The 15914-nt window shown below is 42.0% G+C and overlaps 1 protein-coding gene across 1 annotated transcript in view; it reads left to right on the top strand.

Moving 5' to 3' along the window:
• The first annotated feature begins 94 nt into the window (after positions 1-94).
• The window catches only part of ripor1 (RHO family interacting cell polarization regulator 1), a 46325-nt gene continuing 30505 nt past the window's right edge, over positions 95-15914 (top strand). Inside the window, 9 exon segments of the mRNA XM_078257946.1 lie at positions 95-317; positions 320-391; positions 8617-8740; positions 8950-9102; positions 11459-11537; positions 11718-11741; positions 12854-12907; positions 14333-14482; positions 14681-14744. Coding sequence (XP_078114072.1) covers positions 263-317; positions 320-391; positions 8617-8740; positions 8950-9102; positions 11459-11537; positions 11718-11741; positions 12854-12907; positions 14333-14482; positions 14681-14744 — 775 coding nt within the window. The 5' untranslated portion in view covers positions 95-262.

The following is a 15914-nucleotide window of genomic DNA, read 5'->3' as shown; positions in this document are numbered from 1 at the left end:
GCTGAGTGTGTGGCACAGAGCCCAGTGTTTATGCGAGAGCATCAACAACAGAGGAGATGGTGTGATTGGAACCTGTTGTTATCATTGGGCAGGACTGGACCACTGTTTGGATCAGGTAGGGAACACAAAACGCAGCACAGTTTGAAGGACATTTTCAGTTAGGTGGCTTTAACTGACCGACTTCCGGACAAGGTGCATGTAGTTAAAGTCTGAATGGAGCTGCTGGACCATTGAACTAAATGGGATGTTGACTGATTAGCTCATGAGCGTCCAACAACAAGGCTGGAGATTACATGGAGACAGGACAGCGGGGTGTGACGGGGAGAAATGTGCAGACTACCACTGCCCTGTCTGAACCGGGACTCTGAAAGAGACATGGAGCCCTGTCAAGGTTGGTGTTGTATATCAGCGTTTAGATTTGGGGTAGGGCTGCTAGGGTGGGGCAATATATTGATGTTATATATCGCGATATGAGACTAGATATCGTCTTAGATTGTGTATATATTGTAATATCCTAAGTGTTGTCTTTTCCTGGTTTTACAGGCTGTCCCTTTCTGAACTTACCAGACTGTTCTAGCTGTTCTATTATTTACCTTTACCCACTAAGTCACAAATCATTTCTGGAGATTATGTATCAGCAATCTCATTGTGTAAATAACATTTTGTTAAAGCAATAAATGCAGTATCGTCGCAATATCGACATCTGGTGTATTTGGTCAAGAATATCGTGATATTTGATTTTCTCTATATTGCCCAGCCCTAAGGCACAATATATATTTTTTTTTTTTTATCGTCATCGCAAAAACTGCCGCAATAAACACATCGCACAAGGCTTCGACATATCGCGATACACACTCCGAGATTTTTACTGTTATTTGAAAGAAAATATCAGTAGAAAACTGCACTTTAAAAAGAAAGTCTCAGTCTTTTTTTAGTGGTGCTTTTTATATTCAATTAAATGTTCAATTTGTTCAATAAAAGAACGTTAGAAATGATGTCCTTATGTTTGTCTTAAATTCATCAAGCAATTTGAGATATATATATATATATATATATATATATATATATATATATATATATATATATATATATATTAGGGCTGTCAATCGATTTAATCTAATTAATTACATACTCTGATTTAATTAATCGAAATTAATCGCATACATAATTAACGGTGCCTGAACCGATACTTTTTAAGAAAGAAAGAAAAGAAAAGAAAAAGGGTACTAAACAACAGTTGGTGACATTAAAGAATGGCTTGTTTATTGCTAAGGCCATATGGTCAACATTAAATGATTTAATAATAATGTATAACAATAACTTTCACTAGTAAATTGCTGTTGAACGACAAAATCAACCACCAGATGGGAAACGGACAATTACAATAACTTCAAATGCATCACGAGACTGTAGTTTACCAGTTTCAATGAACGCACCGTCTGTGTTTCTCAGACGGCAGCTGCAGATTGTTACATCCCGGTGTTGAATCCTCTACAGTAAAACACCGTTTAGTGTTAGCTGTGTTTAGTGTTTAATCCAGCTACTAGCTAGCGGTAGGCTAACGTTAGCTGCTGTCGAGTATAGTGTTAACTAGCTAGCGGTAGGCTAACGTTAGCTGCTGTTGAGTATAGTGTTAACTAGCTAGCGGTAGGCTAACGTTAGCTGCTGTCGAGTATAGTGTTAACTAGCTAGCGGTAGGCTAACGTTAGCTGCTGTTGAGTATAGTGTTAACTAGCTAGTGGTAGGCTAACATTAGCTGCTGTTGAGTATAGTGTTAACTAGCTAGCGGTAGGCTAACATTAGCTGCTGTTGAGTATAGTGTTAACTAGCTAGCGGTAGGCTAACGTTAGCTGCTGTTGAGTATAGTGTTAACTAGTATCACATGCAGCGGTGTTTGTGTTGCCTGTATCGTCTTCAGAGCATCAGAGAGAAGAGCAGACATATCGGTGGCACCAGATTTAGGCAGCCAGGGTTGGCAGGAAGAAGATTTTTACAAGTAAATGTTCCAGTCAATGATCCAGGCAAAACATTCTTGTCTCCCTCCTTCATTTTACAGTCCAATGGGGCTAGAACGGCTCCGGGTCAAACCTCAATATGGAATGGATTAAATATATATATATACATACATATATATATTCTGCATTGAGTACTTTTAATTTTTTAAGATAATTTTCCTGATGATACTTACATGCTTTTACTTTAGTAACATTTTCAATGCAGGACTTTTACTTGTAACGGAGTATTTTTACAGTGTGGTATTAGTACTTTTACTTCTTCCACCACTGGCCAAAACACAACCTAAGTATGCCAAGAACCAGATTAGCAAGTAAATCAGCCTCCCAGAGTGCTGTGGTTTGAGTATGTTGTTCTTGAGGAGCTGACACCATCATTATCAGTGTCTTAAGATGAAGCTCCTTTATTGGCCACTATATGCTGGCAAGTCATGGACATAAGAGAAAATTGTTTCATAGAGACTTCTTACTGAGCTGAAACTGCACTGTAACCAGACCAAGTTATCACGTATTATCTAGACTTTCTAACGGAGATGGTAAAATGCTGACAACACAACATGATGACTTAGCAGGAACTTAAAAGGAAGTGCCTGCATGTGGGGATGGACCCAGTATGACCCAACTTTTCCACTGTGCTCTGTGTGTCCACTCTGTCTGTCTGTCAGACTCCGTTTGTCTCTCTGCAATGTGTTGTCTTCTTTTATCTCACACTCCCCTTTGGCTTTCTGGGCTCTGTCTGGGTACTTTAACTAGGTTAGGTCAACAAATGGTTGACCAGAGTCCCACAGCGTGCCAACACACACACACACACACACACACACACACACACACACACATTGTTGATGATTTTCAAGGGTGGAAGTAAGTAATTACTTTACCTTTTGTTACTGTTTTGAGAGTATTTCTGACACTCCCAGTTAAGAGTACAATTCAATAGTTCCTTTCTATTCAGAGTAAATGTTAAACACATTTGTACTTCAATGGATGATGTGGAAAGTTGTACAACAACAATCAATATTGCCAAAGTACTCTTTCCATCCTTTGTAATTTAGTTCAACTCCAGCAGAATTGACCTTTTTTCTCTCCAGCCAGATGACTGCAGCCCTCAGGACTATCTCCCTTTGTTAAATTTCCTGTCAGGAGAGGCAGTTGCTTCTAACTTCCTGTAGGATTGTGACATTTCCTGTGCTGTGGGAGGGGAGGGTGGTGTTTGTCAGTCGTCTTGCAAAGGCCTTTTCAGCTGTTTCAAGAAACGGGATACAGGGCACTGGATAGGCCACAGTAGGAAAACACTGCTTTAGCTGACAGAAATGAAGCGCTGACTTAAGCCACAACAACAAAACCGCGCTTCAGGCCACAGACTTCAAATGTTGGCTAGAGGATTAGCCAGCTTAAGGTGATATAAAAGCAGGTCACATAATGTATTAGCCATTTTAGTTTTGAATTGTAGCCATTATAACGGATATAACGGGATGCAAAAAGGCTTCTGAATGATGGATTGTGGCAGCTTGTCATAGCAAAACCTGTGCTGTATAAAGCCATCCAGACTCTAAATCTACACACATAATGACCCTGCACCCATATTCACATTTTTATTTGTGTTTTTGTGGAGTGGCAGTAGCTCAGTCTGTGGGAAGTTGAGTTGGGAACCGGAGGGTCGCTGGTTCAAGTCCCCTTAAGGACAAAATTACAGAGTGTGGACTGGTAGCTGGAGAGGTGCCAATTCACCTTCTGGGCACTGCCAAGGTGCTCTTGAGCAAGGCACCGAACCCCCCCAACTGCTCAAGGCCTGTCCAGCAGTTGCAGCCCCTTCACACTGACATGTATAGGTACTGAGCATGTGTGTGTAATTCAGGCCTGTGTGTAGTGTGTTCTAACAACAGTATTGTACATTGTAATTTCCCCACTGGGGATCAATACAAAGTATACATTAAAAAAATTAGGATTAATACAATCCATTTTACTGACCTGCGCAGTATTTATATATGTAATGACAACAAAGGCTTCTTATCTTATTCATACATTCATGGGATTACACAGCTAGAATGGTATGGAACACACAAAAACTGTCCCACCAAAGATGCCAAAGAACATCTCTGTCCTGTACTAAGTCGTAGACCCAATTGGAGTTAACACATGGAACCCAATTACTTAAAGTGCCCATATTATGAAAAAAACACTTTTTCTGGGATTTGGGGTGTTATTTTGTGTCTCTGGTGCTTCCACACGCATACAAACTTTGAAAAAAAACATCCATGCTGTTTTGAATGAGATACAGGTTTCTGAATGTGTCCTGCTTTCAGTCTCCGGGTGAGCTGTTCAAAATCGGCACGGCTTGTGACGTCACAAGCCTAAACAAGCTGGCTAACCGCAACTGTTAGCTCATAGTGTTAGCGTTAGCATGCTAATGCTTGTGCTAACGCTAGCATGCTACCTCGTTCTCAATAGCAAAGCACTGCTACAACACACACAAGTTCACCATAATCTACAAAAGAACTACTTCCATGTGCGCCCTCATTTAGAAGTCTCCCAGCTGATCCTGCCTTGTAACTGACTGAAGCTGGAGAAACTTTCTTTTACTGTCTATGGAGCTAGCTAGCTGACATGATCTACATCTGAGCTACTGCGCATGTGCAAGTGCAATCAAAGATAGTACAGAAGAAGAAAAGAGGTCTCACTCTGTAGCTAAAACAGAGACCAGGTGAAAAGAGGATCTGCAGTGAGAGAGAGCTGTGCAGTACAACAAAAATATGGTGTTTTTTACGTTAATCTTGATCGCTATAAATATGCGAGTACAGTTGATAGAAAAAACAAAACGAGCCGAATCGGTGCGGTCAACACGGAGTAGCTGCAGCTACGTGTATGAGCTTCCACTGAGCTAACACGGCAGTTGTCGGGGCAAGTTTTAGAGTGCCTTTGTGCCTCTTAACAGACACAAAATGCAATTTAAATGTCTGTGCAACATGAACAGAGCCCTTACGTGACAACAAGATGCGTTTTCAACTCAGACATTGTTTAAATTCACCTACCCTGTCTCTATCCTGCTGGTAGCTAGCTCGCCCTGCTAGCTGCTAGCTGCCGTGTGCTCAGCCAGGCTTCTGTGATAATCATCACAGAAACAATCTTAATATGACTATGAAAACAATCCACCGAGTGCCCACTGTTCTGGCTATGTCCTCCAGAGGACAGGTCATGCCTTCGCGACGAAAACTTGAAGTTTATTCCCCCTCAAAAATAGGTAATTGAGCACTGTAGTGGTTATGACCATATCACTGACTATGGAACTACATGGAACGGGCCAAATGACGTCTGTGGCCACATATTTATAGCGATCAAGATTAACGTAAAAATTGGCCGGAATTCTCCTTTAACACACTACTTTTCACATCGGCATGCTTCAAATGCTGGAGGTCCTGATTGAGATTTATACATTTTGTGAGTTTAAATTATTGATATAAGTTTATCAGGCACATTGTGTTGTGTGACCTGATCAGCTGATCTTGTCACCAGAGTGGTGCCTCTTTGTCTAACGAGCAATCAGCGACAGAGCAGACATTGACTCAAGAGTGCACCCATAGTTTCACTATGAGCTGTTGGGGGGGCTAAACCATGCAGTCTCTTATAAAGAAAACAGTGGTCATAAACAGAAAAAAAATCAAAAGCTCAATAGGTTATATTTTTCAATAGAAATAGTAGTATGAGTTCATTTTTTTGTCCAGTGCTGTAGGAGCTTTTTAAAGGCTCAGCCTGGCCTAGCATAGTGCAAAATAAATCGATTTAACAGTTTCATCCTGCATACTACTGATGAATGCAGTATGCAGTACTACTATACTCCATAGGCTTTTTTGTTTATAAAGTTGTTGTTTTTTTGGGTTTTTTTGGGGGGGCTTTTTATACAGTCTGTTGGCTTTTCCCTTCATTTGATAGTGACAGTGGATAGACAGGAAAGGTGGGAGAGAGATGGGGGATGACACGCAGCAAAGGGCCGTAGGTCGGACTCAAACCCGGGCCGCTGCAAAAGACCCAGCCTACATGGGGCGCACGCTCTTACCGCCCGTCGCACCTATACTCCATAAGCATGTTTTGTGTTTGTAAACAGCGATGACGCGTTTTGTGGGCGGAGCGTAACTGGCAGCAGAAAGTGACCGGAGCGGTGGCGTCTATCGTTTTTCCAGCCCACTTTGGATGAAACCACGGCCACCGAAGCCTCGACTGCTACGTTCGTTCAAAGAATTCACTGTGTACTGACAAACATTTAGGCAAAAAGTAGTAGGGTTGGGCGATTTGTTGGCTGTTTTCTTGTCATTTAATGTAGCTAATTTAATGGTCTGCCTCGGAAGAACTAGCCGCTGCTTCGCGGGTAACGTTAGTGGACAGCAGGGGGAAACCCCGGTGTCAATTAGGCTAAGGTCTAAGGATTTTATTTCGACCAAACCAGAGTTGGTGATTGTTGGAACAGTGGGAAGACTAAGTTTTGGTGAGTTTAATTTGAGTTCACTTAAGAGAGTTTGGTGAGCTTAATTTCAGATTGAATGAACTCTGTTTTGGATGAGTTCAGGCAATGAGTAGTAGGTGTAGCCTACGGTTGTATTTTTCTCTTTAACAAGGAAACTAGTTGTAAGAATATTTCCTTTCTTGACAGTCTGAGTTTATTTCATTTATGACAAAAACAACTAAGAGAGCTTGTGGAACGAAGCGAAATTCGCTGCTTAAACACATAGCTGATGGAGGAGGAAGGGGGGTAACGTTGCCGCAGCCGCAACCAATGCACACACCTGGGCGGATATATTGGCAATCTGTGCCGGTTGCTGGGCTGACGGTGGCGGCCAACCCTACCTTTAATATAGGCCTACAGTGATTTTAAGTCAGTCATCGTTTTTATTTGCAAAGTAAGGACACATTAAAATACAGAGGGAAAACAAGGGTAACTTAAGTGAAATAAAAAATAAATAGCCAACGTTATCTTTTACTCCTCCTCACAAACCTAAGAATAAGTTATCAAATTTCTTCCGACTTAAAAATGCTCCAACATGTAAGCTCCAGAGCTCTGTAAAGTTGAGAGTACATCTTGGCTGATGGCTGCAGTTACTTCATCAGCCAAGGCAGTTTAACACACACCTTCTGACACCTTTTGGGATGATTGGACAAAATATTGATTTATAGGTCTGGGTATGCCAAGTGATTTGATTTCCGATTAGAGATATTTCAGTTAAAATACCAGTTATGTTTTGATAAAAGAGATTCCCAGAGATGCTGTAAATTATACAGGGAACCCTTTGGTGCATTAATACAAATATATAATGTTTACATTACAATAACAATTGACCCCAAAGCAGTTACATTAATGTACTTTTTGAACATGAACACACTACATCAGTTAACACAGTAAGGTGCAACTCTACAAACTCTACAGTCAGTATTAACTGAGTGCTTTCTTTAGTGCAGAGGGTGCAGAGGCAGTATGAAAGCCAGACAACCTCTGAATGCCCTCTTTACAGGCCCCGGCACCCCAAGCCGACCATCGGCCGTCGGTCCTAGATTGTGCGGTGGGTCCTGCACCGCCGCCTCCTGTCGGCCTTCGTCTACATTTTTTTGGGCCGATTCACGTCGCCGTCGGCCGAACAGCCAATTCATCTGATTGGCTCTTCAGCTTGAAAACAAGAGTGAGAAAAACAAACAAACGACTGTGACAGGCACGCCCAATGCTCCTTTTAATTTTTCATCTCATCTGATGAATCCAATACATATAAGAGCTGTCAAAGATGATGTTTGAATGTTCCTTCTAAAAACACTCGGATTTGAACTATTGGAATAACTATTTTTGCGCATTATGTCTAGTCAGACCCAATTTAAGCAACTCTAGGGCTGTTCAGGGACCCTAGTATGCAGAAATATTCAAATACAATATTTCAGAATAGGCGAAAAGAACACAAACTGCATATTTTTGCCCCAAAACTCCATGGGATTACGAGTAATGGGAGACTCGTGGGCAGGGCATGGGGGGGTGGTTTACGTGGGATTTCCCCCTCTCTGGTCTACATATCCCTGCCTCTGCTGAATTATTTTTATCCTCGGTGGGGACAAATGTATCCCCAGGACGCCGGCTCCCAGCGGCAGTTGTTTAGCTGCCAATAGGTGACTGTGAGCCGGCTACAGGCACCGCCAGGTGATGCTCCTTTCAGGGGCCGTGGTAGTGGAGTTTGGCCAGAAAAAGTGAGCGTCATGCAGCGACGAAGTTTAGGCAACAAAACGACAAGTTAAAGAAAAATATTGTGGTTTGGATTAAGACATTCCAGAAGAACAAGCGAGCGTTTCCTGGGTGAACGTATTTTGTTTTCGCTGCGGAGTGTACTCCGCTCTCCGCTGTGTTTTCATGTTGAATATTGAAGTGCATATTTAAGTGTTTTGGCATGCCTGGCCAAGTGGCACTATATCCATGGTACCCCCCCTCCCCCCTGCTTTTTTTCACAAATCACAAATTTTGTGCTATGCCCCTGCGTGTCCATGTGGTACTCCTTGTGATTTCCTATTTGCACATCATTGTGTGCTATGGATGACAGAAGCAAATGGCCCATCAGTGACGGTTCTTCTCCTCTCTGTACAGGGAGTCCATCCCGAACTCTCTCCACCATGTCGCTATCTGTTCGCCCAGCCAGACGCCTCACCTCCACATCCATCACTAGGAGTCAGAGCTTCACTGGAGTCAACACCCACGACAAGCCCTACAGGTACACACACACACACACACACACACACACACACACACATATACAGGACAGACGGAGAAAGAAAGAGAGAGACGGACGGACAGACGGAGAAAGACAGACAGACAGTCAGTCTTATGTGATATACTGTAATAGTGCTGTTGAGAGTTTGATGAGGCTGGTCTGGGGATGTCAGGTGAGGATATTTGAGGATGATGTTGCTGATGTTGCAGGAACCTCTCAGTGTTCAGCACTCCAGGTCTCAGCAGGAAGCCCAGCAGAGCCAGCAGGATGTTTACCATGTCCACCAAGTCCAACCCCCCACCTAAGGTCCCTCAGCCTGAGCGACTGGACCAGGTCTATGAAGCGTTGAAGAAAGGCCTTCAGTGAGTACACTCCCAACACACACAGGCACGCATACATACAAACAGCAACTGTAAGCTTTCATTTTGAGGGATCATGTCCTTGGCAGTGCCTGTGACTCCTGCTCACTGACTGATATTTCTGCAATTCTGAATCGACTGCACTATTATAGCAGTACGGTTCCAGAGAAAGAACATGTCATGGGGTTCACTAAAATCCGCTGTGTCATGTCCCTGACTACCTAAAAACCTTTTCACAGACAAAATTTATAATATTGGCTTCAATTTGGCAAAGAAACAACTAAATTCATGTAAGCCTGACCTGGAAAAGCTAATAACAAACAGTGTTTTGTTAATGATAACATGAGGCTTAAAGGTCCCATGAAATGGAACTTCTTAGAAAACAGACGTAAACCGTGAAGTCACAACTTTTTCAGCCTTTCTACCCACCATCTCAAATAGGGCTGGGCGATATGGAGACAATCAAATATCACGATATTTTTGACCAAATACCTCGATATCGATACTACAACTATATTGTAGTGTTGACTATTGGTGCTTTCACAAAATATTTACACAATGACATTTTTGATGAATAATCTTCAGTAATGTGGATATAATGACTAAGTGGGTAAAGGCAAATAATAGAACAGCTACAACAGTCTGGTAAGTTCAGAAAATGACATCACTTTACTGTAATGCAGCCTTTAAAACCAGGAAAAGACAACACTTGTGTCATATTACGATATCCAAAATCTAAGACGATCTCTAGTCTCATATCACGATGTCGATATAATATCGATATATTGCCCAGCTCTAATCTCAAACCAAAGTGTCTTTCTTTCCATAACCAAAAGGCCATTGGTTTACACTTTAAAGGAATAGTTTGACATTTTGGGAAATCATCCTCTCATTTGCCTTTTTGCAGAGACTTGGATGAATAGATTTAAACCACCAACATATCTGTCTGTTAAATGTGAAGCAACAGCCAGCAGTCTATTATCTTAGCTTAGCATAAAGACTGGAAACAGGAGCAAACAGCGAGCCTGGCTCTGTCCAAAGGCCGAAAAATCTGCTTCCCAACACCACCTAAAGCTCACTGATTAACACGTTGTGTCTCGTTTGTTTAAGTATTTTCCATAATGTCGAACTGTTGCTTTGAGATCAAAGTAGAAAAACACAGAACACTCGGCTCCAATTAATTTTCGTTAAGAAGTGATGAATCGTGGAGAGCAGCACAATGGGACAGCCGGCAGTGAGAGATGGTCAGGTAGTGCAGAGGGCAGAGTTCAGATTATTTTCTCAAAGCTTCAGCACATAGAACCACAAATATCTGCCTGGTTCGATACTACAACGGGTATGTTGAACTACTTAGTGGGCATTCACACAGCCTGCATCGGCCGTCAGGCGGTGCAGCAAAAACGCAGGTCTTTCCATTCATTTCGAATGGGGGTAGAGCGTATAGGCGTGGGTTGACGCAGGGGGGATACTCCAAAAAGATTTTTTTTTAACCTTTATCCAGGTAAGTCGATTTGAGAACAACTTCTCATTTGCAATGACGACCTGTCACATTCACACAGTTCCACATTCATACTGGAAGCTGCCCGGTACAACCACAGTCTGATCTGCTGGCCACTGAGCAGCTCCACTGGAGCCGTTGGGGTTAAGGGCCTTGCTCAAGGGCACCTCAGTGGTGGTGATGAGGGAGGGACAAGCACTGCTGTTTCACTTTCCCCACCCAGATTTTATCCTGCCAGTCTGGGGACTGAACTAAAGACCTCCCGTTCACAAGCTTGCTTCTAACCTCTAGGCCACCACATGTAGCCGGTCTGCGGCCCAAAGTAGAGACAGACTCAACTTTTTGAGAAACGCAACCCGACGTCACGCTGCGGTGGCCAATCATGTAACCGGAGATCAGACTTGTCACAGCGTTTTGAGGCGGTGAGAGAATCCCAAACAGGAAACATCGCTGCCACAAGAAAGTTTTGAAACACTATGAGGGTAAAAAACTAAACCCAAGCTCTGAACTGCCCGGGATGTTGTGTAATAGCTGAATGTTTCCTGGAACGACAAAGCACTCGCTATGTCACGCTCATCTCTTTTCTTTTTTCTCCGTGAAATGAAGCTGCCTTCAAGTGCGGTCGGAAACATTAAGATCTATAAACAATCTGACGGAAAACGGTAATTGTGAAATATAAAGTCTACTTGTGCCACGTTGGGGGTTAAAGAACACAACAGGATGTCACACAAATGGGCTGTTTAATTGACACTCCCCCCTGACTGTTACCCTGTCTGAATACAGCCTTACCCTTTAACCTGTGTGTGTCTGTGTGTGTGTATCTGTGTGTGTATCTGTGTGTGTATCTGTGTGTCCTCTCAGGTCCTACCTGCAGGTCCATCAGATGGACTGGGACAATCTCAGTAGAGAGATGAAAGAATCAAAGAGGAACTCCAGACTGGTACGTTTGGCTCGGCTGTTCAAGTGAAAAGTGAAAGCCGTTCCTTTCACCTGTTGAAGCCTGACCCTGTGACATGTTGCCAATTGTATGTTTTGTGTGTTGTTAAAAAAAAAAAAAAAAAAATGTTAATCACAAAAAAAGAATAAATCTGAGACATTGTGATGTTTTCTGCCTCTTTAGGGTTTCCTGTATGAGCTGGACAAGGTGAGCTACTGTCAGTGCTTCAGTACTTTCCTCAACTGCAAAGAGAATAGGAGACACGTTTATATTGGAGATAGGCCTTTATTTCTAATTCTGTTTTTTAAGTAGATGAGCATATTTCAGTAAGGCGCCTTTCCAACTCAATACTTAGTCCATGTTCACCTGCTGTCTTGATAATTCAGTACAGTGATTGTGGGAGTGGGAGAGCCACAGCTCAACCCAGCATTTTTGTCACTTTATCACATTACATCACTCACTATAAACCAACTCTACCTACGGGTATAAATATAGTTACTTTGGCCTTGACCATATCTGTGTCTAAAACATTGGAAAAGCTAGAGCAGATAATAAATCAATTGCACTCAAAAAGCTTAAAGACAAAACTTAAAGCTAAAGATGTCCATCTAAAATCATTAGATCTGAGAAAAGTCTTGTAGTTGCATTCATTCGGCTCAGGTAGTGCTGCACCTCAACCTCATAATGGCAGGGGAAACCCTGCAGTAACATGTATTCTTCCACTGCACTAATTCCATCAGTACAACAACAGAGTCATGTCAGAGTTCAGACTCTGCTGCTCTCACTTTCCAGTCAGTAGCTTAACAGCAATCAAAAAATGAAACTAGAATCTAGGGCTGTGCAATGAAGTAACATTTTAATGTCGGTTAAGATTTTGGCTCCTAATGATCACAAAAACTGAATCATTGAGTACATTTTTATTTTGTCGTGTTCTGAATGAAAAAAAAAAATGGGAAAAGTATTAAAGGAAATTTCACAGTTTTCACTGTTCATTTGTTTAACTTTTTTAAGTTCATTAATTGCAACATCTTTCCAAAAGTCAATGAGTAATTGTGTTAAATAATCAGGATTTCAGTATTGACCAAAAATAAAAAAAAAATGTTTCCCATATTCGAGCAGCACTACTAGCATCAAGTATTTGTGCAATGTGTTGCCTGTGCTGTGGGAATGTGCAGTATCCTGAATGCATGATGTGACTCACTACATAACAGGAGACTGGGGTGTTTGTAGTCGGAACATAACTTTATCTGCAGTGCTGGTCTGACTTCTTCTGTGTTGACTAATGGGAATACATGTGACTCTGTGCTTCCCTCTGATAGCAAGTGAAGGTGACTGAGAGGTACATAAGACGACTGGAGTTTCACCTGAGCAAGGTAAGAGCACCATGATCCCTGTCAAACCACCAGTAAATGTTATAGAACAGAGATCTTAACGGGGGGCGGTCCGGCAATTCTAGGGGTTTTGGTTTATTTTTATTTTTTTTATGTAGAAGGGCTCCCTGATCTCTTTCAGTTTTCTCAGTCAGAAAATGAAAACGGAAACGTGTTGATGTTTAACTCTATTGGACTGGGTGCTAACATTAAGTTAGTGTTTTGTCTTCACGTCACACGTTTTTCAGGGAAGATACCGATTATTGGTAGAAAAATGAAGAATAACCCATATTGGGAGCCGATATGCATTTACAGTGAAAATGGAAATCTTTTAGTCAAAATGAACTTTTTGGAATGTTACAAACTGCAACACAAACAAACTTTGTTTAAATGCTTTAAGCAATTATGACCGTTTGTTTGCAAGTGTTGCAGACTGCTTACAGAGCTATAGCAGAACCAAAGTAGCACACTTTTTAATTCATTAACTTTATCAGTTACCGGTTAAATAAAACACCAAAGCAGATAATCTGCAAATTACCATATATTGGCCCCTGATAATCTGCCAGGCCGATAATTAGTCGATCCATGCCCTGCCCCTGACATTTCATTTTGTCGGGATTACTCTTCATATATCTGTTGGGAAACTTGTTGTGCAGAGTGGGGTTAAAACAGTAAAACATTTCCGGATACCACATTAGTCTGGGAGGAACGACACTTGTAGTAGTAGTAGTAGTAGTAGTAGTAGTAGTAGAGGTCTGACCATCCCCCTTTTGATTGGTCAACATGATGCAGTTTACAGAGGTCAGAACGAAATGTCTTTGGGCGTCAATGGCCACACTGATACTTCTATCAGATTAGGCCCTGGAGAATTCAAACATACTGAGAGCACATACAGCACCTCCATCAGATGTGCATAACCTCTGTATGTGTAATTTGATAAAGTTAGTTTTCTTCCATATCTACCTGTAGGAATTAGGATGTTAATGATTATCTGTTTTACCGACAATAAGAATTTTGACCGATTTTATTTCTATCAGTTAAAAACAAAAATTAGGTTTTTTTGCATTGTGAAAGAGAAATAGGCTATGCACTCTATTTACTAACTGCTAGTTAATTTGCCAGTAACTTAACTGAGCTACGTGACACATGCCCAGTGTTTCTCCCAGTGTGTTGCAAGCCCGCTGGCCCACCAAATTCATACGTTTGGATCTGTGATTTTATTTATATACGTTTTTAATTTAAACGAGTAGCCAAAGCGAGTAGCCAAATCTGGTCCAATACAGCTCTTCTCCTGGGAGATGAATGTAATAAACTAAACGTACCTGTCCAGAACCAGTCTAGTACTGCCTTCACATTTTGAACGTTCCGCCTGCCACGAGGCTGCGTTCCTCTTTGGATAGGAAGATGAAATGTGTTCCCTTTTCCCAGATTGACGAGCTATATGAAGCCTACTGCCTGCAGAGGAGACTCCGAGACGGAGCCAACAAGATGGTGAAGGCTTACACTGGCTCTCAAGGCAGCAAGGAGGCCAGGGAGAGTTTAGCAGAAGCCAATAAAGGATACAAAGAGTACACAGAGGTAAGAGGAAGAAGACAGAGGTGAGGAGAGATGGAGTGAGAAAGTGGAATAAGGCCATAAGTAAGGGAATATATGAAAGAGTAATAGGATGTAACATAGCACAACTAATGGGGATCATTTATAAACTACAGCTCCATAGTGTATTCCTGTTGGTAGAAATGAATAAATGAAAGCCTCCCTCTCTGTTCCTCTCTGTAGAACATGTGTGTGTTGGAGAGCGAGTTGGAGAACCAGCTGGGGGAGTTCCACATTAAGATGAAAGGTAAGAATGAAACATCGAGGGCACGTTCACCGTCTGTCTTCACTCTCCCCTCCTCCCTCTCACCCTTGACTTTTTTCTTCTCTCATTTTTTCATTCTGTTCTTGCATCAGTTTTTTCCTTGTCTCCGCCATGCAACAACAAAAATCCCATACTCTGAAGTAGGGCTGTATTTAGTCTCTCATTGCCAGCTCTATCTCCCAGCGCTGCAGAGGAGGGTCTGGCTAGTCCACACAGCATTCCTGGATGGAGAAAAACGTGCTCTGGTTTATTGGCATTCAGATTCAGTCAGATTGTCTTATTTGCACCACGCAAAGGAAAAAGCTACATCCAATATTAAATGAAGTTAACTGTTGACACAATACAGTAACTTGAGCTATTTAAATTAGCTGATACATGGTTAAACCACATTGGCTCTTACCAGTTGATCTCAGTATGTATTTTGTCCATAGCCAATCCCACCAATCAGTCCCAAAACTTCCCAGTTAGAGAGGAAATGCCCTAAACATAGTCTTTGTAAATCTTTACAATCATTCCCTGAAGGAACCAAGCACGTCTGTCTTGTTGCACCATCTGATTTTTCCTTATATATATGTGATTATTATTGTGATAATATGTCTTTTATCAGCGTGTAATGTTGCTAACAGGTTCCGGTTAATGTTGCTCGATGCGACCGGAGCTTAAAGTTCACTTAAAGTTGAAGTTTTAACCTAAGAAAATCTTGGTTGACTGAAATGTGACCTACTCTCGATTGGTCAATGGGGGAAAAATAACCTGCAGGTTATCTCTATATGAACTAAATTGTCCACACTGTACCTGGTAGTGTTTTGTGTCCATCAAAGTGTTTTTTCTTCTTTACGTTTTTAATGTTTTGCAATGGGAGCGCTGCACGTATATCCACACAATGCTACAAACAGCAACAGCATCTACTCTGCCCTGAGCGTCTACTCTGCCCTGAGCGTCTACTCTGCGCTGAGCGTCTACTCTGCGCTGAGCGTCTACTCTGCCCTGAGCGCTGAACGTTTGGAGTTGTGTCACGGTCACTTTTTTGCCAGACTCAACAAAGGCGTCTCAGCTGAAAACAACCTGCTGCGCCTCCAAACGTCCATCACTCCACTTACAAATCATAGAAAACTTGGGGCGCCGTGGTAGTTCACCTAGGTGAGCGTGTGC

Source organism: Sander vitreus, chromosome 8, assembly GCF_031162955.1.
Source record: "Sander vitreus isolate 19-12246 chromosome 8, sanVit1, whole genome shotgun sequence".
In the NCBI taxonomy this organism is placed as follows: Eukaryota; Metazoa; Chordata; class Actinopteri; order Perciformes; family Percidae; genus Sander; species Sander vitreus.
This window is presented reverse-complemented; position numbering and strand designations above follow the sequence as displayed.